The sequence below is a fragment of the Tetrao urogallus genome, assembly GCF_951394365.1.
Source record: "Tetrao urogallus genome assembly, chromosome: 2".
Taxonomy (NCBI): domain Eukaryota; kingdom Metazoa; phylum Chordata; class Aves; order Galliformes; family Phasianidae; genus Tetrao; species Tetrao urogallus.
The window spans coordinates 108,722,283-108,746,335 of NC_136814.1; the positions used below are offsets into that span (position 1 = coordinate 108,722,283).

At 46.6% G+C, this 24,053-nt stretch overlaps 1 protein-coding gene across 1 annotated transcript; it reads right to left on the reverse strand.

Annotated features, from left to right (window-relative positions):
- Window positions 1-1,293: 1,293 nt before the first annotated feature.
- ADGRF5 (adhesion G protein-coupled receptor F5) lies at window positions 1,294-22,326 on the reverse strand (the record flags this gene model as incomplete). Its single annotated transcript, XM_079550278.1, has 20 exons — window positions 1,294-1,373; window positions 2,042-2,126; window positions 4,985-5,044; window positions 5,132-5,173; window positions 6,094-7,458; window positions 8,440-8,613; window positions 8,755-8,948; window positions 10,005-10,154; window positions 11,013-11,231; window positions 11,939-12,157; window positions 12,278-12,442; window positions 13,842-14,075; window positions 14,667-14,879; window positions 15,573-15,715; window positions 16,145-16,203; window positions 16,657-16,784; window positions 18,340-18,516; window positions 19,376-19,546; window positions 20,118-20,178; window positions 22,222-22,326. The coding sequence occupies 20 exons, from the start codon at window positions 22,324-22,326 to the stop codon at window positions 1,294-1,296; spliced, it is 4,044 nt and encodes a 1,347-aa protein (XP_079406404.1).
- Between the last annotated feature and the right edge of the window lie 1,727 nt (window positions 22,327-24,053).

The following is a 24,053-nucleotide window of genomic DNA, read 5'->3' on the forward strand; positions in this document are numbered from 1 at the left end:
AGTGTTAGCATCTACATCTTCAAAGAAAAAGAAACTGCTTTCAATATCAATAATACAATTGATTGATGCTTGTTTATTGTCTGCATTCGTCACCATCTGCCCCTGCCAAACCATCACACGTGCCTTGAAGAGCAGGCAACAGTTTCCCATCCTGGTTCACTCCGAAGTCCTGGGAACAAATTCACTGCCAGTAAACACAGTCCTGATTCCCCAGGAACCAAAAGGGGCTGTACCTGACAGTCCTACTTGGTATTGGCCTCACATTTAAACCTCCATGCATTGTGGTGTGTAACACCTCGATGTGCTACATGTATTTTCAGGCTCTTTCATAGCACTCTGCTTGAAACAGGAGTCCTGCCTTGTAAAGGCACACAGGCTTGGAAATAACTGATTCCACAAATGTAGTCACAGAACAGTAATTTACACAAAACCTTCCACCCTGCCTGGCACATGCTGCTTTACATTCATGGCAGAACTGACTCTCAGCACTCCCAGTGTGATTCTTCTCTGCGAGGAGATCTAAATGTACAGGCTATACAAGAGACTCCCTGCATACGTAACAATAAATAATTACAGCTTCTTCTGTAGTAGAGAGCAGCAACCCTCTTTTTCTTACTATATTACATATCAAGGAGAAACAATTAAAGATATAAAGCTTCCTTTTCTTCAGAAAGTGCTACATGGAGCTTCCAGTACATTCCATCTGAAAGAAACCCCACGGGAATCTTTATGGTCTTCTTTTTTTTTTTTTTTTTCTGGGTCAAAAGGGGTGATTTGAAATGGACTGTCTTGGTTGTGAACCTTTGGTTCCAGGAAGTCTCTGACACAGCCTTCCCAGGCTCTAAGAGGAGGGCAGGTGGGAAGCAATGAGGTACTTGTTTATCTGCACAGCCCTCTGGAATCATCTGGAGATCTGATGGGGGAAATACTACAAGTACTGGACAACAGCTGTGGATAGCACTGTGATTCGTGGCTCAGTACTGCATAGAGCGAAGCACCCTCTTAAAGGCTGAGAATTCTTCAATGGCTTCACCAGCACTTGAAGGTCTTCAGATCCTTCCAACTCCAAAACCTCTCGTTATCTCTTCTGCTATTGACAGCTCCTGTAAAATTCCACCTCACAAAGCTTCCCTGCCTTACATGGGAACCAGAGGTTGGTCCAGAAGAATGCACCCAAGCACAGTTTGGTCAATGGGAAGCAGCCCACTGCTTGACTCACAGACGCTTTTTGTGTGTATCACGGAAAGGGCAGAGATCCTTTCATAGTTAAATGGTTTATCATTTGCTTGTGCTTCAGTTGAGCAAAGAATCTGACTTGGAGATGTTCTCTGTGGAAGCACTGGATGGCTCTGAAGAAGATACTGTGTATTTTCCTGCAAAACAAGAAAGCGATCAGATTGAAGGACAGACAGAGTGAGATATGCTGGGATTGGCGCGTTGGAAAGGATGCCCAAGGAGGCTGTGGATGCCCCATCCCTGCAGGCATTCAAGGCCAGGCTGGATGTGGCTCTGGGCAGCCTGGGCTGCTGGTTGGCGACCTGCACACAGCAGGGGTTGGGACTGGAGGAGCGCTGTGGGCCTTTGCAACCCAGGCCGTGCTGTGGTTCGATGGTTCTGTGAAAATAAAATCGTATCTGAAGTGGTGGCATTCATGAAATGGCTGCCAGCTAACCTTTGACAATTCCAAGTTCCAAGGTGGGGGGGGAACACCAAAACACTTATCTGAGGAGCACTGATCATGGTAACAAGAAGCTCAAAACAAAGCTCAATTGGTGGCCTTTAGAACTGGTGAAATATGCCACAATCTGATAGCTGCTTTAGTGTTAGACAGTTGCACTGCTAGCACTGCTACAATTACAAGCTACTATACCAGTGATTCCACTGACTTGTGTTATTGCAGTTCCTTCTCAGTAGAAGATGGAGTGCTACCCCTGCACGAACGGATAGGCAGATTGATGGATAGGGATAAACAAACCTTAGGAGTGGGAAGTCGGGCCAAACCTTGTCAGTGCTTTAACAGAAGAAATCTACTGTCACGTACCTGTTTTGCCAAATAAGTTGTTGAATGTTCTTGAAAATGGATAGCTCATGGAAAACATCGGTGCCACCAGGATCAGGGATGTCGACTGAAAGAGAGAAATGGCTTTTTGTCAAATGCTTAGAACTTTCTTTGCAGTCACATGGAGAGAAGTAAAAGGTTAAAATAAAAAGCTGTTCTGCAGCACAGATGGGACAGGTTAGATGTCTGTATGGCATCAGTTCATTCATTTGCATTTTTATGATGGCAGTGGAGGAGATAGACAAACTTTAAACAAAACTACCTAGCACAAAAGGTGACAGCCTATCTCTAACCATTGCTCAGTTGGGAACACGGTGTAAGCTTCAGGGTCAGTCACAGAATCACAGGGGTTGGAAGGGACCTCTGGAGATCACTGAGTCCAATGTGTCTGCTATAGCAGTTCCCCACAGCAGGTTGCACAGGGGTGTTCAGATGGATCTTGAATATCTGCAGAGGAGGAGAGTCCACCACCTCCCTGGCAGCCTGTGCCGGGGCTCTGTCACTGTAAGTAAGTTCCAAAGTAAGGAATTTCTTTCTCGTTTTTTGTGGAAATTCCTATGTTCCAGTTTGTGCCTGTTGCCCCTTGTCCAGACACTGGGCACCACTGAAAAGAGCCTGGCCCTTTCTTCTTGACACTTGCCCTTTACATATTTATAAACATTAATCAGATCCCCTCTCAGCCTTCTCTTCTCCAGGCTAAACAGCCCCAGCTCTCTCACCCTTTCTTTGTACAGGAGATGCTCTGGGCCCCTCATCATCTTTGTGGTCTTCCACTGTGGCCTGAGCTGGCAGGACACCGTTGGCCTTCATGGACACAGAGCACCCTGCTCATGGACAACCTGTTGGCCACCAGGACCCTCATGTCCTTTTCTGCAGAGCTCCTCTCCAGCAGGTCAGCCCCCAGGCTGTGCTGGTGCATGCAGTTATTCCTCTCCAGGTGCAGGACAGGACTCTACGCTCGCTCTTGTTGAACCTCACCAGGTTCCTCTCTGTCCAACTCTCACCCTGTCCAGCTCTCGCAGACTGGCAGCACGGCCTTCTGGTGTGTCAGCCACTCTTCCCAGCTCCAAATCATCAGCAAACTTGTGGAGGATGGACTCTATTCCTTCACCCAGGTCATTGATAAAGGCACGGAACAAGACTGGATGCAGCACTGGCTCCTCGCAAGCATCACTAGTTACAGGCTCCAACCAGACCGTGCCCCTGATCGCACAGCCCTCTATCAGTGTCAGACAGCAGAACGTTCTGGCCCTTTATCCATTAAGGGTGGCAGGAAGGCTGAGCTGTGCACTTGGGATCGGCCATGAGGGCTGCTGGGATAACCAAAGGCACATTGAACTCTACGCACTAGAGGGCGGCGGAATACAACTGTGTTCATTCCAGAGAGCTTTTGCTGCTAAAATGCTTCATTTTCAGAGCTGGTATAGTTTGACAAATCAATGGGATTCCTTCAAGAAGTATATTTAAAAAAATACAGAATTAAATGTCTTTCTCTGTTCAGACAGCCTCTGCTCACTAGGTTGTGCCATGGTGGGGGAAATAAGGCCTATATCATAAAGGGAGAGAGGAAGAAGGTAGATGAATAACATCTAAAAATTTTGATCAAGGACTTGGATCTTGCTTTATTTGTTCTTTTCAGTAGAACTGCCATGGAAACGGGACAACCCCAACAGTCTGGGGCAGCTTCAACAGTGTCAACTTCAGCTGAAAGTGTTTGGTCTGGAAGATTTTGTTAGAGAGGAATTCAGAACTGGGGTTGAAGGCTTAACGACTTGCTCCTTCTCCTTTATTCTGCTGGATGTGCCAGTACAGGAGGTAATGAGAAGCTACCATGCTTAATGATAGTTGTGTAAGTTATTCCTCCCGTCCTGGGAAAAATGAGGTTTTCCAGAAGTTCAAATAGCACCACGTCCAGCAGACATCATTTTCAGGACAGAGACAAGGAATGGCACTTTAAAAATGCATTAGGAAATATTCCTAGCTATGAATTCCCAGTGGAATTCCTCCTGCAGAAAACACTGGAAATACTCAGAGTACCAGTTTAAAAAAGTCAGATAAATTATTCTCAGGACCCAAAATGAAGAAAGATTCAGCAGAAGATAGCCAGAGTTTTCTGATTGGTCCCAATGGGAGGGCAAAAGGTGGTGGGCACAAAGGCAAAATACAAAAAATCCCACTGAAAAATGGTTCCGCTGTGAGCAAACAAAGGAGTAGATGGGGCAGAGAGGTTGGGGAGCCTCCATCCTTTGAGCTATTCTGAGTTTTCTTAAGCAATACTTCAGCAGATTCTTCTGAAAAAATTCTGTTCCTATACAAAGTGAAAACTCAGCACCATGAGAGTGATTCAGACACTACAGGAGTGACCCAGACACTTCTGCAATCTGAATGAGATGACATCCAGAGGCTCTTCCCAACCTCAGCTGTTCTGTGATTGCAAATGGACACAACTTGGACAAAATGCTGTTTCCTCCTCTCATTTTGTATTCTAAGAATCAAGCTGGCTAAGCTATCAGCTGCCTTACAAGTCCCAGCAGCAGCACGGCCATCCTTCCCTGCCCCAAGAAATTCCTTCTGAATTTTTCTTACATTGTGAATAATTAATGGTGCTCCTGGAATTGTCTTTTTTCAAACTTAGAGTTCCAGTTACATTTGGTACTTTATTTCTTAGGAAATTCAGTATGTTTTCATATACTGCTCGAGATCAAATGTCCGCTAAGCTCCTTCTTATTTTTGACCAATTATTATAAGTGAAATAATGAACTTTGAAAAGGGAAGAGTATTCATATTTGTGTTGTTAATTTCTTTCTCTGGTCAGTTCTAAAATATAATTCAGCATACGCAGTGCAATGGACTTAGGAGACACATGGAGAATGTTGGGTTATTCAACAGTAGCTTAGAAATATGTTCTTAAATCAAGCATTTCACCTTTGTTTGTTGTGAACTCCATCTGGATAGCGAATTCCTCTTCAGCAGGGCTTCTTTTATCTATTTGTTCAAGAAAGAAAAATGCAGTGACTGTGTACAAATTCCAACAATCTGTCACATAATACAGGAAATAGTTTGACTTCTTACCTTGTTGTCCCACAGAGTCCCAAATACCAAAATGAACAATCCCTAGGAAACAGAAAATGACATATTTGACAACATCAACTTTTAATCGCAGTACCTCACAATTATCACAATCATTGTCCGTGCTCACTATTAGAACTCCAAACTCTCTGATAGAAGGCGTTTTTGAAGTGCATTTCACATGATGATGGACTGTTGATGTGGGTGGAGTTCTCCAGGACGGACTGAATATCTGGTTTAGAAGATGACCCGGGTAGTTTCTAGCATTAAGTACATTTGGAAGAACGGGTATTTGTATATGGGAGGCATGCCTTCCTATTTTTACAAGCTGGAAGGTGCACAATAGGAAAGGCAAGAGAGATTGGTCTGGAGTGTGCAGGTTTGAGGACATCCTTAAGAGACAAAGCAGACATAACTATTGTTGTCTTTAAGAAATCCTGTTGTATCTAGATCCTGCTGGCCTGGTTGTAAAAACTGCTGACTGAAAATTCATCCATGGGTTTGGTCAGTTCCTCTCTCAGTAGCACTACTCAGCTGTCTGGGGGGATTTTCATGTAGTTTATAGTTCCTCATTACTTGAACCCACAAGAGGATCATGTGATGCCTCCAGATGCACTGTAATAAGAGCAGAACTTGATGAGCTGTAGCTTGCCCAACTGAAAATAATGGGGCTATTTTCCTCATCTTCAGGATAGGAGTTCTTGCCAAAAGCATTGGCAAAATTAGAAGTTGTGTCTGTGCCAGATCGATCTACGAGGCACATCTGTTAATGAAGCTGATCATACAAGGTGTTTCTGAATGCCTCGAATGGGTTTCCCAAAGAGCCCTTTGGGAGTGAAGATGTGTAAGACAACTCTGAGCTTTCCTGTGCTGTTTTAATTCCCCTCAAGCACAGCACTGCAGGAATGTCACTACTTGTTAAACTGGCATAAGACGAAACAAAACCATGCCTATGTGTGACTCACCTGCAAAGCGTTGAGCAGAGCGAAGAGGATGTGGAAGGCTTGGTGGCTATGTTTGATGATGACGGTAAGACCAAATCCCCAGGTGAGGCCTAACAGTGGTGTCAAGATGATGAGACTTTTGCAAATTTGAAACAAGGTCTTCCTCTCTTGCTTGTTTGTCCTGTCCCCAATGTTTGGCCTTAGTATTTTTATTATCACAACTGCAGTGATGAACAAATTCATGGCCACGATGGCCAGGGCAGGTATGACAAAGGCCAAGATAGCTTTACTGTCCTCCCAGTTGAGCCAGCAGGCATCCTTTCTGGTGTAAGTGTCCCATGGCAGCGTGACAGCAATGGTGGTGACTGCGAAGACAAAGGGGCACCCATAACCCAGGCAGAATACCACTGCCTTCTGACACGTCTTGCTTGTGTTATGTAAGATGAAGACGAGTCTGTAAAAAAGGATAAGGCCAAGGCTGAGCATCCAGAAAAAGCCACACAGGTAGAATAAATGGATGAAGAATGTGGCTGCAACACAGATCTCTCTTCTTCTCTGCATGCTGCGTTCGCTGATGGAGGCAGTGACAATGAACCAAACGTCAGCAATTAGGAGAGACGCCGCTGTGTTGAGAATACAGACGTGACGGACGTAGGAGGTTGTGTTGTTTGTCACGGTTTTCCAAACTAAGGATTCAATTACAATACAGACCACTAAACTCAAGATCGAAATGGCCAGGCCAATGTGGGTAATGTAATCTTCAACAGAATTTGGAGCAGGTTTATCTGGTGACATCAGAATGGAGAATGGCGTCAAGTGATTGCAGGAACAAAGGACATTGTCTTTTTCCTCTGTTAGTGTGCAACTTTGATTATCCCAGCTTCCCCTACTGTTGTTGAGGTTGAAGTCCCAAAAGACACATTGGGGCGCCTTCAAAGACAGGTCTTCTTTCTGAAAGGTCATATTAATATGGAAGTTCTGGCTTCTCTCAGAGCTCAGAACTGTTGATATCACCAAGCTGTTCACATACATGTCCACATTCACAGGCAAAATACGACCAAGAGCTGAGTAGGCCACACTGACAATGATTGAATTTGGAGGCAGAGTCTCGATTTTATCAATCAGCACACGAGCTGTGAGGTTTCCCAGGCGGCTGAAGTCCTTATTGTAGTCCGCGTGGCTATGTCCTGTGACAACCATACCTTGCAGCTCAAGGGTTTCAGTGGACACATGTGGAATGCTGTTATTAACCGGTAGGAGGTTCTCAGAAAATCTTTCCACTGCGTTCAGTAACAAAGAACTGATGGATATCGGCCCTTGATTCAGGTCAGCCCAAAGCTCCTTCTTGGAATCAGCAACAATAACATCCACTGTAGTGAAGTAATCCTGTAACAACAGAACAACAATGCTGCAACTGAAATCTTGTATGAATACTTGTTTATGATGATAATTTCTGGACTGACCGAGAATTGCCTGTTGAAAAAGCCCTACGTGTTCTTCTTTTGTTCAGTCCACATGAAATATTCAATTATTAATCCTTTCCACACCCTATTTTCAAGTCAAGGCTTCCAAAGTAATTTGCTTAGCTTGTCTTTATATGTTAATATTTTCTCCAGCCTTCTTTCCCAGGCCTCAACCTTTATGCTATCTTTGATTTTTTTCTATCTCATTCTCCAACTAGAAAACAAGTCTTCTTGCCCATTTCTGCTCAGAAGAGCAGTGCTATTCCTGCACACCTGACAATCAAGGCTTACAAGTATTTCTATGATATGTTTTGCAATTCAGTTGTTGTAACATCAGTTGATTTTCCTTGCATCATTGTGGACGCTGGAATTTACTATCCCTATCCTTATTTAAAGTCCATTTTCTATTCTCTCTCCTATTCCATCGTTCATAGAATCATAGAATCAGCAAAGTTGGCTAAGACCCACAAGGTCATCCAGTCCAACCGTCCACCTATGAGCAATATTTCTCACTAATCCATGTCCCTCAACACAACGTCTAACCATTCCTTAAACACCTCCAAGGTTGGTGACCCCACCACCTCCCTGGGCAGCCCATTCCTTGGCCTTTGCTCTAATCTTGAATCCCAGGGGCATTTATGGGCCCCTAGAACATTTCTAGCTGCTAAGCTAGAATACAGCAACCTCTCTTTCGTGCTTAAGCTCCTAGTCTTCATCATCTTCCATAAATACTTGTTTCTTTGCCATCATTTAATCTTTGTGGTCACTCTGTCTCATTCCTTTAATTCCCTCCTGTTCCTGACTCTAACTAACCACAGCAGTCCATCAGGAGGAATGTCATTCTTTATGACAAAAGAGGCCAAAGGCGCTGATGAGTATTAACAAGTGTTAAATAAAACCTTACGATGATGGTGGACTTCTTTGCTTCTATTGGAATAGAAGAGATGCTGTAGAGGATGGTAACAATTGCAGCAAGGTTTGCAGAAGAATTGTCATCTTGCAGCAGTACTACCTGATTCTTCAGGTTCTGAAGGAAGTCAGGTAGGCCGGTTTTTGCACTGGGACTGTTGACCAAGGACTGGAACAGAAGATAGCAGTGTATCACATGTATGCAGTTTGCCTGGAGCTTGATCCTCCTTCATAATGGCTACAGCAATACGAATAACACAGAGAGCACCGTACTGCCAAGAGGTAAAGTTTGCCCCTCCAGACACGTTACCTCTGCCGTGAGCAGCAGGCTGTTGATCTGTTCGGACACGCAGTCATTCTTTTCCATCTTCCACGACTTGCTGCAGCACTTGTAAATTTTGCTGCCTCGGAGAAAAGTAGTGTTTAAAACAGAGCACGACTTTATTAACACGTCTCCTTCCCTTCCAAAGGTATTGTCTTCTGAGCAGGAAATGATGTCCTCATCTGTATTGAGAAAAAGACATCAAGACGGAAAGCTGAGAAGCATGGAGATGAATAATTTACCTCCCATCAGATAAGTGTCCACACAGCATTCTGAGTTCTTTGGATTAGGATTTCAGTTTTTTCTTTTCGTTAATTATGACCTTTCAGTGGGTATATGTCTCAGAAGTGGTTTTTTTTTTCCCAATAACTACCAGGCTTTCACTGCTCTCCACAGTAAGTATATACAGAGAGATTAATTTATATCTTCAAACATTCTTCCAAGGCCTAAGAGGATCTTTTTTGAGAGCAGGGAAATATTCTGGGTCCCTGTATGCTGGTTCCTCTACTATAGGCTTGTGGTGTTTTGCTCTCAAGGAGAAGCTGCAATCAAAACCTGGTGAAAAGAACGTTGGCTTCTAAATTCTCATGTCAGGTTTTTTTTTTTCAATCATGAAATGAGAAAGAAAACTGAAGAGAGCCCCTTGTTTTGGGGTACTTGACTGAACTGCCAAATGAACACCCAGTGTTTTAGGCTTTGTCCATTGGATTACATGCACCATAGGGGTGGGGTTGTGACTACACTGACTGCTTATGAACTGTAAGTCTCTTTGTATCTGTGATCATTCTTAACCTAAAGTGAGTTTATTATGCTGAGAGACTCAGTTCTGCTGTAGCCCACATAGGAAGGTTGTATGAAGGTCTTGATAGTGATGCCTTAACACCTTTTTGATGAACAGTGTGTCTGCTAATTGGCTTTGATTGGGTCATTCACAGTAGCCACCACTTAAAATCAAGTGTCTGCATATATATGTGGCACTGTCACATAACTGCCTGCTCCAGCACAGGGTGTGAAGACAAAACATCTTGTTGAATTATTATTATTTTTTTTCAACGTCAGCAAAATGTGTGTTTTCCTCTGCATTCCAAAATTTCCAGCCAGAAAGGAGAAAAAAGTTCTTGGCAAACAAGACCTGTTCGTGTTGTCACCTCTGATTAAACTAGTGACATCTGCTTTACCAGAGATACTGGGATTTCCTATGTAGCAGCCAGGAGGAGCTCTGTGCTTGTGACACTTACCAGCTATCAGGTTCAGCTGTATCCTCTCGCTGCTGACCTCCTGCCCAATGCTGTTCACAAACTTGCAGTGTGCCTCGAGCTCCTTTCCCCTGCATTCCGTTTCTGTGTAATTGTACGAGTAGCACAAGAAATTTCCTCGCTTCTTTTTTTCTGCATGGAAAGTTTGAGGTGGGTTAGTGCTGGTTCTAGGCCAACCAGCTGGCAGCAGAAAGCTGACATTTCTGTCTGGGCCACAGCCATGTCTGTCTATGGATCTTTTCAACTCCAGATCTGTCCCAATCTCCCATTGCTTTGCAGTATGCCCCAACTGCAGTCTCCTCCAGAGAGGACCCAACACATCTCAGCAACCCGACCATCCCTCCATCTCCCCCTGCTCACACGTCAGCCTTTTTTGTGTCTTTTTGCTCCTGCCTGCTTTCTGAAATAGTTCAGCTGTTCTGTGCTCACTTCTAATCTAGCTATTTTGTCACCTGCCTGAAAATTTCCAGTCTATAGAGGTGTCCCAGGGAAGCCAAACACCCACAGTAAGATTAAAGACATGGAAGCCTCAGCTGCTGCAGGTGGTATCTACAACCACGTAGAAGACAGATCTTTGAACTGTATTCAAAGATGTGTTGTTATTCTACATTTTTCAGAAATTAGTGGAAAGTCATGAGCAACACTTCCTTGATACTCATTTCAAACAGGTGGCAGAGAGGAATATAAAAGAAAATAAATGTAGTTCAGCATTCCCCAACCAGAACGGTGCTGATGATGCTTCCGTCCCCCTGCCCTGCATGGTGTGCCTCATTGCCCTGGCAGCACACCGATTACTCTTCTGAGTCACACTCCCTAGGCCTGGCAACCATCCTAAAAAGCCCATTTCTGTATCTTTTCATACCCTTAGTGGTACTCACAGGTAGTCGTAATACTGGTTACATGAACATAACTGAAAACAACAAAAAACTACAGGGTCTGGGTTGTAGTACGTACTGTAACTGATGGTTCCACAACTTTACTCTTTCTTACCAGCTGGAAATTCTTTTTCTTGCACCACAAATCTAACATCATAATCTTCCACGGTGTCATCACTTATGCAGCAGTTGATGGCTTGGGGCGTCCTGCACATGATAGGTGCTTCAACGGGGTCAATCCGGATGTGCTGCTTCAGGGGCAAGGGAATCACATTGATTGTCATGCTAGCAGAATTGTTGAGGGAGTCCTGGGAGAATGTGCAGACGTAGGTGCCTGAGAGCATTGACACAAAAGCCAGATCTTAGTCAGTGGAAGGGCTCCTCAGCTCCTGCATGCTCATCAGCCCATCAGTTCATCACAAATACAGTCCTGGCAGTATTGGGATTTTCTGTTCTCGAGCAATTTTAATTTTAATTCTCGTTCTCTGTGTCTCCCATGATGAAGTACCTCAGCTATTTGCTGGGCTGGGGATGTTGAGCTCTTGGAGCAGGTCCAGAGGAGGGCACTGAGATGTCAGAGGGCTGGAGCAGCTCTGCTATGAGGAAAGGTTGAGGGAACTGGGCTTGTTTAGCCTGGAGAAGAGAAGGCTGTGGGGTGACCTCATGGTGGCCTTCAGTGCTTGAAGGGAGCGGATAAACAGGAGGGGAACGGCTGTGTGTGAGGGTGGGTGGTGATGGGACAAGGGGAATGGTTTTAAAGTGAGACAGGGGAGGTTTGGGTTGGATCTGAGGAGGAAGTTTTTCCCCCCGAGGGTGGTGAGGCAGTGGCACAGGTTGCCCAAGGAGGCTGTGGATGCCCCATCCCTGCAGGCATTCAAGGCCAGGCTGGATGTGGCTCTGGGCAGCCTGGGCTGCTGGTTGGCGACCTGCACACAGCAGGGGTTGGGACTGGAGGAGCGCTGTGGGCCTTTGCAACCCAGGCCATTCTGTCAGTCTATGATTTCATTGCCTTTGTAGCTGGTGTCAGCCACGTTCACTTACCATTCCAGTCTTGAGTGGCAGTGTTCACCTCGAGCACTGATGTGGCTGTGGATTTGTTGGTAGTAATGCACGCAGCGCATTCTACTGCTTGTATTCTATCTCCAGAATGGATTTCCCATCTGATGCTGTCATAATTGCTCACATCACTTTCACACTTTAGACTGAAGCCATATCCCACGGAAACTGATGTGTTTACGCTGGAAGATATTCTTACCTGGGCTGGGACAACACAAGATAAGTGTCACTATATTGAGGGCCACTTGTCAGAATGATTGCTTTGCCAATGGTGTGCACTGAAGAGCCTCGGACAGCGGGTGGTCTCTTGCTGTTCCCTCTTACCTTCTCGGAAGTACGTAATTCGGATGTCCCAGCTGCTCCGGGCGCCGTGCCCTGTCTGCAGCTCACACGTGTATGTCGTCACCGTACCCGACTGCTCGGCCAAGCACAGCGAGTCCATCACGTTGAGCTTGTATTCAGTGCAGTTACTGCTGAAACTGGGGACTCCTAGAGAGAAAAAGAACTAACTGAAGGTCAGGGGGCTTCTAACAGCAGTTGGGTTCTTGAAATCCCAAGCAGTCACACTGGCTGAGGAAGACCGGTGGTTTTGTCAGCACCCTCTGATAGAATGCCACTTGAACACATCACTGCTGAAGTCCTTTCTAATCCTTCACTCTAGAAGTGCTCACAGAAGTCTCAAAGGCCCAATGCCCCTGCTTTCAGCACTGCTCTGCGGCCAAAATTAATGTAACTTAGAGCCACAGCAGTGCTTGGATGTGTCAGGATGGGCAACAGGTTGCCCAAGGAGGCTGTGGATGCCCCATCCCTGCAGGCATTCAAGGCCAGGCTGGATGTGGCTCTGGGCAGCCTGGGCTGCTGGTTGGTGACCTGCACACAGCAGGGGTTGGAACTGGATGAGTGCTGTGGGCCTTTGCAACCCAGGCCATTCTATGATTCTATGAATTAAGGGTGTTCTGGATCAGCCTGACCTCATTGCTGTATGTAGGAAACAAGGTAGGAAGTAAAGAAGGAAAGCCACTGAGGAAGCTTGGCAATAAAGGGCAAATAAGGGCTGTTGCAGCCCAGCTTTCACCTCTTTCTGCAAGCACTGCTGCACAGCAATGGCTGTGCTCTGTGGCAAGGACTGTGCATGAACTTTGAAGGTTTATCTGTATGTCCCACTTCCTGATAAAGTCCTTTTACAACAAATGTTTAGCATGGACAGAAAATCCATACCCATAAAACATTTAAGGAATCCATACCCAATAAATACTAAAGAGGGCATTAAGCTGGTTATAATGGACTTTTGTGAGATTCTCTATTGATGTCATTTCGTAACTCCCTGCAACACACTGTGCTTGGAGATACATTAACTCTCACGTTCATGCTATTAGTAAAGCCTAACAGGAAGTCTGACTCAATTGGTATGAGATGGATCACAGCCCCATGTGGAGTCAGTTTTTAGGTAAGATGGAGCTGTTTTGAGGGGTACTACTAATCCCTCTTGGTTTCCCCATCTTGTTATGTGGTACACAGAGACTTTCTGCCCCCAGGGATGACGCTGCAGATAATCATAGACACCCTTACAATTCATTGTTTCTCTCAAAACCAGTGGATGTAAAAATAAGCTTCTTGGACAGTCAGTGTGATGATGGTCCACACGGCTGTTTCCAGTCAGGATGGCACAGATGTGAGTATCTGCACAGTGCACGGAGATGCTCAGATGCCCAGAATCCCATCTACACTTGGGCAGTGCCTATGGAGTCTTTACACACTTGGCCCCACTCTGGGCATACCCCATGCACACCTAAGGCTCAGACCTCTGGGCTAGCTGCTGCTGAGCTTCAGGAGGTCTCTGACAGACATGCAAACCAAGCAGTGAAAGGCAACCTTTTGTAAATCTCACCTGTAATATTGATTGCTCCATTCACCTTCCAGTTGCCAGTAAGCAGTGGTAATTGTCCATCAATGCAACAGAACAGCACAGGGCTGTTTGCCTGTATCTCAGGGCTGTTGCAGCTAACTTTATCATTGTTTGAGTATGAGATGATACGTAGTGGAGAGACTCGTATTTCTTCTGTGCCTCTGTATATCAGATTTATAGACAGGTATCTGCTTGTAAAAGTGCATGTGTAGGTACCTGTAAGACAAAGACAACATCTTTACACACAGCACATTTTGCTGCTGGTTCCCCTACATTTGGAGTTGTGAACTGGGAGCTACTTTGCATCAAGTTTGCATACATGTTTGCATGCATGTTTGCATACATGTCCTGGCACAATGTCGCCCATTTCCCTTACTCTGATTTTCAAAAAGCTCTAAACAAGAGCACGTGAAAAACCAAACTCTGTGGGCTCTTACTTCTTGGGTTATGTTTGCAAAGGGGTTGAGAGCCTTTGGGGCAAAATGCAGTCACAGCCTCAGTTACCTCACACAGAGGACGAGGCGGCCTCACTGCTGAGCAGCCACTCCTGTGATGTGACAGGGGACACTGGCACCAAAAACACCCATGTCAGTCTTCCACATCCTACTGCCACTGCAGGTCAGCAGGTGGTTCATTACAGAAAACAATCAGACCAACAAACGACCAAAAGCTGACAGGGAAACGATGAGGGATGCTCTATTTTTCTGTCTCGCTCCAGGGAGTCGCAGTCACTGCATGCCTCTGCTTCCCATAGAATCAGTTACACTAGAGATTTGCATCTGCTCTTTTAATGATAGGAAATCGTACCAGAATCCTCCTGCGTAACGTTGATAATTGTAAGAACTGCCCGTGACATCGCAGTGCTACTGTCTGTCTTCATGGAGTGCCGTGAGCTGTTCAGGATGATCTGACTGCCATGATTCCAGGTCGTGTTCTCAGCCGTGGCGTCAACCTCGCACATCAGTTGGATGGCATCTCCTTCAAAAATGTGGGCAGGGCTCACAGTGAAGTTCGTGCGATCTGGGAAGACAAAGTGCAGCATTCTGCATTATTGCACGGTGCCTTTCATTGTAGAAATCTCAGCTGTTCTGCAGCTGCACGCAGTTTTGGCTGCAGGGCACTGCCTCTGATAGCAGATACTACATTATCCACAGGATCTTCTACCATCTCTGTCAGCCAAAGGTCCCAGGCAGCTTTACGAAGGTGGACTTGTACCAGCTCTGCTTTCCAAGGAGGAAATCTGGGAGAGAAGCAACTCAAGGAGAGGGCCCACAGAGAGAGCTGGTCAGTGCTCAGACCAGGAGAGATGGTGGCACTTTGCTGGGCACTGTGCTGCAGCAGCTTGGACAAAGTGCCAAGGAAATCAGAGGGAACACGTTCTTTAAGGCAGCTGCTTGTTCTGGCGTGATGGCGTGGAGCGTATGGGCAGCCTGACATGCAAAGAGCTCAGTTCTGGAGCTGAGCTCAAGGGATTCAGTCTCTCTCCCACGGAGATACTGCATCAAGGTTTAACGGAGTAGCTGGAAGGGTTTGGTTTTCTGTCAGAAATGCTGCATGCATGGCCATCTCATTCAAATTCTAAGCTTTGGTGAAATGAAGCACAAGGTGAAATGAAACAGATGAGAAATAAACAGTTTTTGTAGGTCCAGAATTAGATAATCAGCAACATAAGGTGAATGCTGAAGGGAAAGACTGGGAGAGTTTTGCACTTACTCATTATTTCTGCAGTGAAGGAGGTGGGCTCTAAGTTGTACGATTCATCCAGGTACTGTACTACAAGTCTGCTGGCATGCTCCAGCTGATGGAAGCTCGCTGATCCTGCCTCCACTCTGTAGTTCACATCAACACTTCCAGGCCTGAGCAGACAGAATGAAAGAAGTGCCGTGACCTGGCAGCCTTGCATACCAGAGTATTTCTATGTTGTGGGACCATCTTGTGTGCCTAGGAAGGCATGAGAGCCAAAGGCTCCCGTAGGACTCACAGCTTGCTCTGGTATATAAGAATCATAGACTGGACTGGGTTGAGAAGGACCACAGTGACCATCTAGTTTCAGCCCTGTCTATGTGCAGGGTCACCAACCAGCAGACCAGGCTGCCCAGAGCTATGTTATCCATAGTCCTACTTTCATGCTAATGGTTGGGATTTCCTCTGCAGCTATGATACTCTTATTTCATACATACATACTGTGCATAAGTTCTAAGCAGAGTGAGTGCAAGCTTTGCTGAGCTGTGTTGCCTTGAGGAGAGATTTGTGCCCCCTAGGAAAACATGAAATTGTTTACTTACCTGAAACCAGTTGTTGTTGCTGACACAAAGCCCGGTAAGCACCCATAGCCAGCATTAAACTGTAAACAAACACACATGACAAGACTTGAATCCTCTGCATTATCACTCTAGTGTAACTAAAATAGGGAGCTTTCTATCCAACATCACTGTGAGCGAGAGCGTGCAGTGTATCTGACAGAGTGGGCCTTGCCACTGCCACCAGAATACATTTATATGGACGGTTTCATTCTCTACACGCTCATGGGAATGTAAGCTGGAACCAATAATGTGATTTTTTTCATATTTTTGATGCAAAAGATTTCTGAATACTTCTTTGTCTTCCTATGTGTTAAAACAAAGGGGAATTTTGTCCTAAGCTGTGGCCCACTTCATAGCTACAAGTGCTGCAGTCTCTGCAGCTTCCCCCTGCAAAGTGGGGCCGTGACAGTGACAAATCAGGTGCTGAGACACAGGATAAATGCTGCTTTTTAAGAGGGCTTTGTGGCTTTAAGGATGGAAAACAAAATCATTACCGCTTTATCGAGGTCAGCTTTGTATTTTTTGTATAGCTGTGAAGAATGATTCCTGAGATCATCATGGAAGGCTGTGCCAAGTCTTACTGACATATTCGTTACAGTGGGCTCTCCCATACCACATGAGTCTGTAAGGAAAGGCGTAAAAATAAATCAAAAGCAACAATTGCAATTAAAATTAGCTTTCTCTACTAACTTAAACCTAACTCTTACAACTTCACAAGGTTCATCTGTATGATAGAAAAGCCACACCTACTTTAGATGTGTGCCATCTACTGAATAGCCAGACCTCCTCTCCAGCTAACAGTAAGCTGTAGACTAGCTGTAGTGTTTAGACCACCACCAGAAAGTGATGTATTCAGAAGGTGATATGCAGCTTTCTTGCAGTGATTGAATTGCTACACTACTTCCGTTAAAGAGGGAATTTAGATGAATAATTTTGACCAGGTACTTAACTTATACATAGCAAAAATTGCATGGGATGAATCACCCCGTGTTTCACTGAAATGAATGTAAAAAATCCTTGATGGCTTCAGGAGGGTGATATTCTGGGTGAAGATTCATCCACAGGAAGAAGAGAGTACAAAATACTTGGACATCAGAGCCCACTTTAGGACAAGTCCATTCCACGCAGAGGAGGAATGTGGTGCCCAGGGTCCTGGACTTCCAAAGGATCTGAATTTCCACAGGATTCGGTGCCTTGTAGAGCTACCAGGTCTAATCCATGCAGTAAGAGCACGGTGTTGCCCTGTTTCAGAACAATTGCCTCTGAGTGCAGCAGCATGGTGAGCTGACAGCGCTGGGCTGCCCAGCTTAGCTCTGGAGCTGCCTCTGTGTTCCTTTGCTCCAGCACAAGCAGTAGTGGCTTCCTCAAAGCCTTCATGGGCTCTGTCTTGGGTTGCAGAAGCAACAGGTAGAGCTGCATCCCACTCCTGTTAGCCTGAAGGTCCAGCCAACAGCCAGGCTCCTAAGAAGTCATGGGCTCCTAAATGAGTCATCATGAGAGCCACAGAATGAAAACTAACAAAAAATATGTGCTGGGGTTTTGTTTCATTTCTTTTAATTCCTTCTCTCCTCTGGAGTATTTTGATACAATTTAGTCACATTTGTAAGATCTGTTAATGAAAATCTGAGAAGAAGCAGCTGTCTTTGCTTAGCAGAAATTCCCACTGAGGGACATGAGGGACTGCAGGAGCTGGGGCTCTTGCATGGCACTACGTGTCTCCACATAACTGTGTTGGGAGCGCCCCACACAGTCACAGAACCACAGCACGGCCTGGGTTGCAAAGGCCCACAGCGCTCCTCCAGTCCCAACCCCTGCTGTGTGCAGGTCGCCAACCAGCAGCCCAGGCTGCCCAGAGCCACATCCAGCCTGGCCTTGAATGCCTGCAGGGATGGGGCATCCACAGCCTCCTTGGGCAACCTGTGCCACTGCCTCACCACCCTCGGGGGGAAAAACTTCCTCCTCAGATCCAACCCAAACCTCCCCTGTCTCACTTTAAAGCCATTCCCTTTGTCCCATCACCACCCACCCTCACAAACAGCCTCTGAAAGAAAATCCAGGGCATTTCTGCACACCTTCCACATTCATGGCAAGGAGGCAGCCCAGCGCTCTGCTCAGCTCTGATCTTCAAAGCAGCACAGGGCTGTGCAACGCTCAGGCGCAGCGTAGTTTCTCCTTACCTTTATTCTGAAGCTCACAGTAGGGCCCAAGGAAAGGCTTTTCTCTGGTGTAGCTACACGGCTGGCTGGGAGCTAGGCTGATGGAAGGGCAGCTGATCAGGTCACTGCACCCCGTGCTCGGCCAGGCATATCTGCTTTCACAAGAACAGCAGCTCTGGTTCTCAGTGGTCACACAGACTGGTGTTGGACAGACAGAGAAACACTGTAAGAATGACAGAATCACACAACATCCCAAGTGTGGAGGCACTCCAGAGGATCCCTGTGCCCAGCCCCGGCCCCACACGGCACCCCCAGCCCCGGTCCAGCGGCGTCCCAGCGCTCCTCTGGCCGCTCGTGGCCGTGCCCACCGCCGTCTGGCCGCCCTCGCCCTCAGCCCCGGCCCTCCCCTGCCGCAGCAGAACACGCTGTTAACAAACTGATTTTCACACTCTGCACGTGGCCCTCGAGGCCTTTAAAAGATGCGTTTGTGTGTTGTTTTGAGAATGCCTCCTTTTACTGCTTCTTGGGCCATCGGGAATGGTCGGAGATTCCTCCCTGTCCCTGTAAAGGCCTGGTGCATTAATTGCATTAATTGCTTGGATGTGATGTTTCACAACCAGTTAGGTAACAAAACCTGCCCTGTACCCATAAGAGTAAGCCTGGTGCTGACTGCATCTCACACAGCCTGCCAGGTCAAGCAGAGCCCCTTGCAGTGATTTACACTCCAAACACAAGTGGGAGGGAAGGAAACAGTCTGATGGCTGTTGTCGCAGCTTCCTGAAACTTGAAAGTGACTCAAACTGCTTGTTATTTAAACTGGAGTGAAATTCTTTGACTCAAGCTTCCTCTGGCTCTGTCCCTTCCTTAGGAAAAGAAAAGCATTTGGGTCTACTAATGCTAACATTATGGAAAGAAAAGCAGTGGGGTGGAGGTAACAAACCACGCTGTGTGACAGGGCTTTGCTGGGTCTCTCACTGGGCAGCAGAGACCATGGGAGATACAGGGTACTGGCAAGCAAGAATGTCAGCCAGAATACAAAAATAAACATCCAACCCACCTGTTGTAACGTTGACACTTGAAACTGTCATTTCTACATCTGAAATATTGGTTGAAAATGGAAGAGGGAGGTTTCTGAAATACTCTTTGATTGGTTCCACGAAGGATGAATTCGTAAGGCTTACTTCAATGTCAATGGCATACTCCAGGGGTGGGGGGTCGAAAATGAGCACTGGAAGAGAAATGGCATGAGACTGCAAAGCTGTGTAAGGGCAAATCCTAAACTGGGGGCTTCCCAGATGGCATTTGGCCTTTTGTTGCAATTTCACAGCAGCAGAGTTTGGCATTCTGTTTAGGAACACTTCCAACTTCCTGCTGTGCAGATATTCTGCACTACTTCTACCAGCTGCCTGTCCTGCCATAGCCAGATATCTGTGGTCTCAGACCAATAGGAAGCAAATATAGATGGCATAAGATATACAGAGAAAAGCCGTCTCATCCACCCTCTCCCTTGAGTCAGTAAGTGCCCAACAAGAACTGAAGCCATGCTGGGTTATCCTGTGACCCCACACTGCTCAGCAGCTTGTGCTTTGGTTTTCTTCCTCTAAAATAAGTTTCATCTTGCATAGGAGCTTTGCTCATACGTATCCATCTATGACTGGGCAGAACTTTGCACCTCTCTTATTTTTTGTGTTTTTACTGCCTCTTTTTTCTGACTGCCTGTCTCCAAGCACTGCCCCAGCACTGACCTCACCCACGGCTTGCTGGAAACCCACTCTGCTGCCATACATACATGCACGTACCATTTCGCTCCTGCCTCTGCAGCTCTGGTTGGAAGCTTTCCTCTCCTACCTCCCTGCCAATCTGTGGGAGAAACAGAGAGAAGTTCTGTGAAAAAAAACACAAAGTGAAGCTTTAACTATTGTGGTTGGCATGAGAAAATAAGTAAAGAAAACCTTCCCGTTAACAAACTCCTCCTCTGCAAGCAGAATGTCTGTGTCTTCTATGCAGGGAAATGCTAAACCCCACTGTGGTTGAACAGGGAGCGGTGGCATGGGGTTCGCCAGGCTGGGTTCACCCAGGGTGCAGCTGAGTGCCTTGCAGATCACTTTGCTTTTTCAGTCATGCCTTGAACTACAGTGACGCTGACATTAGCAAGGAAAGCCAGAGAACAAGCAGAGATGTAAGCAGGAAGTCTGTGGCTGGGCCAGTTTCTTGAGCCCTGCTGTAATCATTGTTTACAGAAGGGGTGAATAGGCTGGCAGCCCTTCAGCCATCTCTGGGCACCGAGGAACATCTGGCACCTGATTTGGGCTGGGCTCTGTGTCACGGTGCAGCGGCAGTGAGGCTGGCAAGGTGTGCAGTGCTTCTCCTGAGGTCAGCTGCCATGCATGGCCTTCTGTCATCCCCTCCATCCCCCATCTTTGCACCCAGTGCTTTCCTTTGCAATTACTCTCCCCAGTGACTGCGGCGGTGCTAAGTGCTGCCCCATGTACCTCACATAATTCACACCAGAATAATGACTCATTTGCAAGGTGCACCAGAGATCAGTGACTGCTCTTTTCATGAAAAATGCCAAAGTGCTCTGGGCTGCAGATGGTTGAGAAAAGCAGAGCAGGGAGAGGGAGGTGATCGTCCTCCTCTGCTCGGCTCTGCCATGAGGAAAGGCTGAGGGAACTGGGCTTGTTTGGCTTGGAGAAAAGAAGGCTGTGGGGTGACCTCATGGTGTCCTTGCAGTGCTTGAAGGGAGCGGATAAACAGGAGGGGAACGGCTGTGTGTGAGGGTGGATGGTGATGGGACAAGGGGAATGGTTTTAAAGTGAGACAGGGGAGGTTTGGGTTGGATCTGAGGAGGAAGTTTTTCCCCCCGAGGGTGGTGAGGCACTGGCACAGGTTGCCCAAGGAGGCTGTGGATGCCCCATCCCTGCAGGCATTCAAGGCCAGGCTGGATGTGGCTCTGGGCAGCCTGGGCTGCTGGTTGGCGACCTGCACACAGCAGGGGTTGGAACTGGAGGAGCGCTGTGGGCCTTTGCAACCATTCTACGATGATTCTCTTCTGGTCTTCTTCCAACTTGCCCAGAAGAGCTTGGATTCCAGTCACCCTGTCAGAGCTCAGGACCCTGGCACATTACAGGCTGAGTCTGTTTGGGCTTGAGTGGGTTTATAATATGTAAAGAAGTGTTTTACATTCTGCAGTAACTGTGATTGACCAAGGGTTCTTCGATGCACTGCAATGGATGCCCAGGGAGGTGGTGGAGTCACCGAGCCTGGGGGTGTTCAAGGAAAGGCTGGATGTTGTGCTGAGGGACATGGTTTAGTGGGAGCTATTGGGAATAGGTGAACGGTTGGACTGGATGATCTCTTAGGTCTTTTCCAACCTTGGTGATTCTATGATTCTATGATTCTATGATCTGTAGGCTGTTTTTCTTTACAGACACTATTAACACCTATTCAGTCATTTGGTCCCTTTGTTTTCTGTGCCTCTTTTGGCCTCTGTGCCTAGGGACATTTGTGCAGAAATTGTTCTGCACGCACACACAGAATGAAGCACAGAGCAGACTCCTGTAGCATCTGCAGATGAGGCAGATGTCAGTGAGGGACACTGCGGGCAGTCTGCCCAGGAGCAGTGCCCAAGCAGCTCTAGGCTGAGCACAGGGGACAGCAAACTAAATCCCTTGTAGCCTAACACAAGTTTTGCTCAATTCCTTCTGGTGAGGCTTTAAGTCTGGGAAGAAAAAGAGCCCAGTTCTTGGAATTTCTATCCATTTTCCACACTGCAGAGATTCTCTGGTTTCAGTTTCCCCACTTTATCTTGTACTGCCCTTCTTGAAGGCTTTCTGGCTGTAGAGCTGGGCTCTATGAACAGAGACCAAATTACAACCCGTGGCTCTGGGTTAGGATACTCACAGCAGATTGGGTGAGCGGGTCAAAGCCTGAGGCCTGAGACGTCTGGAAGCGTGTTGTGGCCAGTAGAGACAGGAGGTGGAGGGCTGCAGTAACTGGGGATGGCATGTTGTTGTCAGCTTTGCTGTACAGCCTAGGAGGAAAGTGGAGAAGGATCAGATTTTCAGCTGGCTCTCACAGAGGGAAGTGCTCACACACCCTACAAAAGCACGGCGTTGAGGCTGCTACAGCACGCTGCTCACTCCATCCCAGATGGAGCACAAAACAAAGTCTGCAATAATACCTATTTACTGTCACCAGAATATTTATTCCATTTCTTCTTTATTTTTCCTTTTTTTTTTCATGTCACCTACACCTACTCAAAATGGAGAGAGAAGGGACCTTCTGGAGACAGCATGGTTACATCATAGGTTTAGCTAGAGATTTCCACCTGTTTATTGCCCCTCGTTAATGAGGGAAACAATGAAAATGATCTCTCCTGGAACAAAAGTACATGTAATTGGAGTTTTAATATGCAGCTCCAGTGATGGCAGTGATGCTAACAAGTGAATAACACGGAACGTAAGAGTGCTGACACGTCAGAATATTGCATGGTGCCTGAAATTACAACCCAGGAAAACAACGCTTTCCAGATCACTACTATCTAAGCTAAGCGTCACAGGTGATGCAGACCTTTCTAGCAGGTGCTGACACACTCTGAGTGATGTGAGCACAGAAAGGGAGCTGGAGGGTATGTTTAGAATTGTGGCTTGGTATAAATATGCACTTTTTGAGTTTTGCTGACAAAGCGTTTCTCTCAATTCCAGATTAACAGCCAGCAATGGCTGTTAATGCAATGGAGAGAGGCAGAATCCAAGCAGACTGCAGGAACCACTTTAAGAAAGGAAAGCACTGCAGAAAGTCTCTGAAGACTCAACAGCACGTGAGTGGTAACATCAGCTTGTTTAGCAATCAAGTGAGCTTGACTAATATCATGAACTTTTGCAGAAATAATCATAGGATCACAGAATGGCCTGGGTTGCAAAGGCCCACAACCTCCTTGGGCAGCCTGTTCCAGTGCCTCACCACCCTCTGAGTGAAAAGGCATCTGAACAAGCAGGAAAGCAATGCTACATCTACAGCACTTGGTGCAGCTGCCTTCAGAGAGGTGCTGCCATTGTCTGTGTGCTGGGGCTCCTCTCTGAGCCTGCATTAGAGGTGCTGAACCATATGTACACTCCTGCCCAGGGCTTCCCCAGGGCGGTGTTTCCAGTGCTCTGACTCATACCCTTTTCACATTATGTCACACTGGTCCCCCTTGCTTGTGAAACATAACTTTTTCCTCCTTGACCTGTAACTTTAAATTCCTTTGTTCCTCTGTAAGCCTTCCTATTAGTCATGACCTCTTTACGGTCAGTGAGTCTGCATGGAAAATGAAAGTTAATTCGGTTCCATCTATCAGCAGAACAGGTCCAAACCATACCATGACCAAGCAAGACTTCCTGCAAGAAGAAGAAAACTTGGCAAGGCTTGTGTTTGCAAGGCAAAGTAACTGCAATAGGACTCATTCCACCACGTAACTGGTAGCACAGAAAACACCAGCTGAATGAGTGGAAAATGACATTCCCCAACAGCCACTTCCCTGTGTTGGGAAAGGAAGGGCTTGCTGAGAGCTGACCTTTCTTCGGAGCGGTTACCTCGATTTTCAGCAGGGACTTAATGCCCATGCAGCTCATGGCTTCTGTGGTCTTAGCACTGTGCAACGTTCAAAGAGCCCTGGTAGCACCTGGACAGAAGCAGTGGAGCCTTGAAGTGGCGTGTTGCCTTGCAGCAGGGTTTTATCTCAGGTTTGGTGA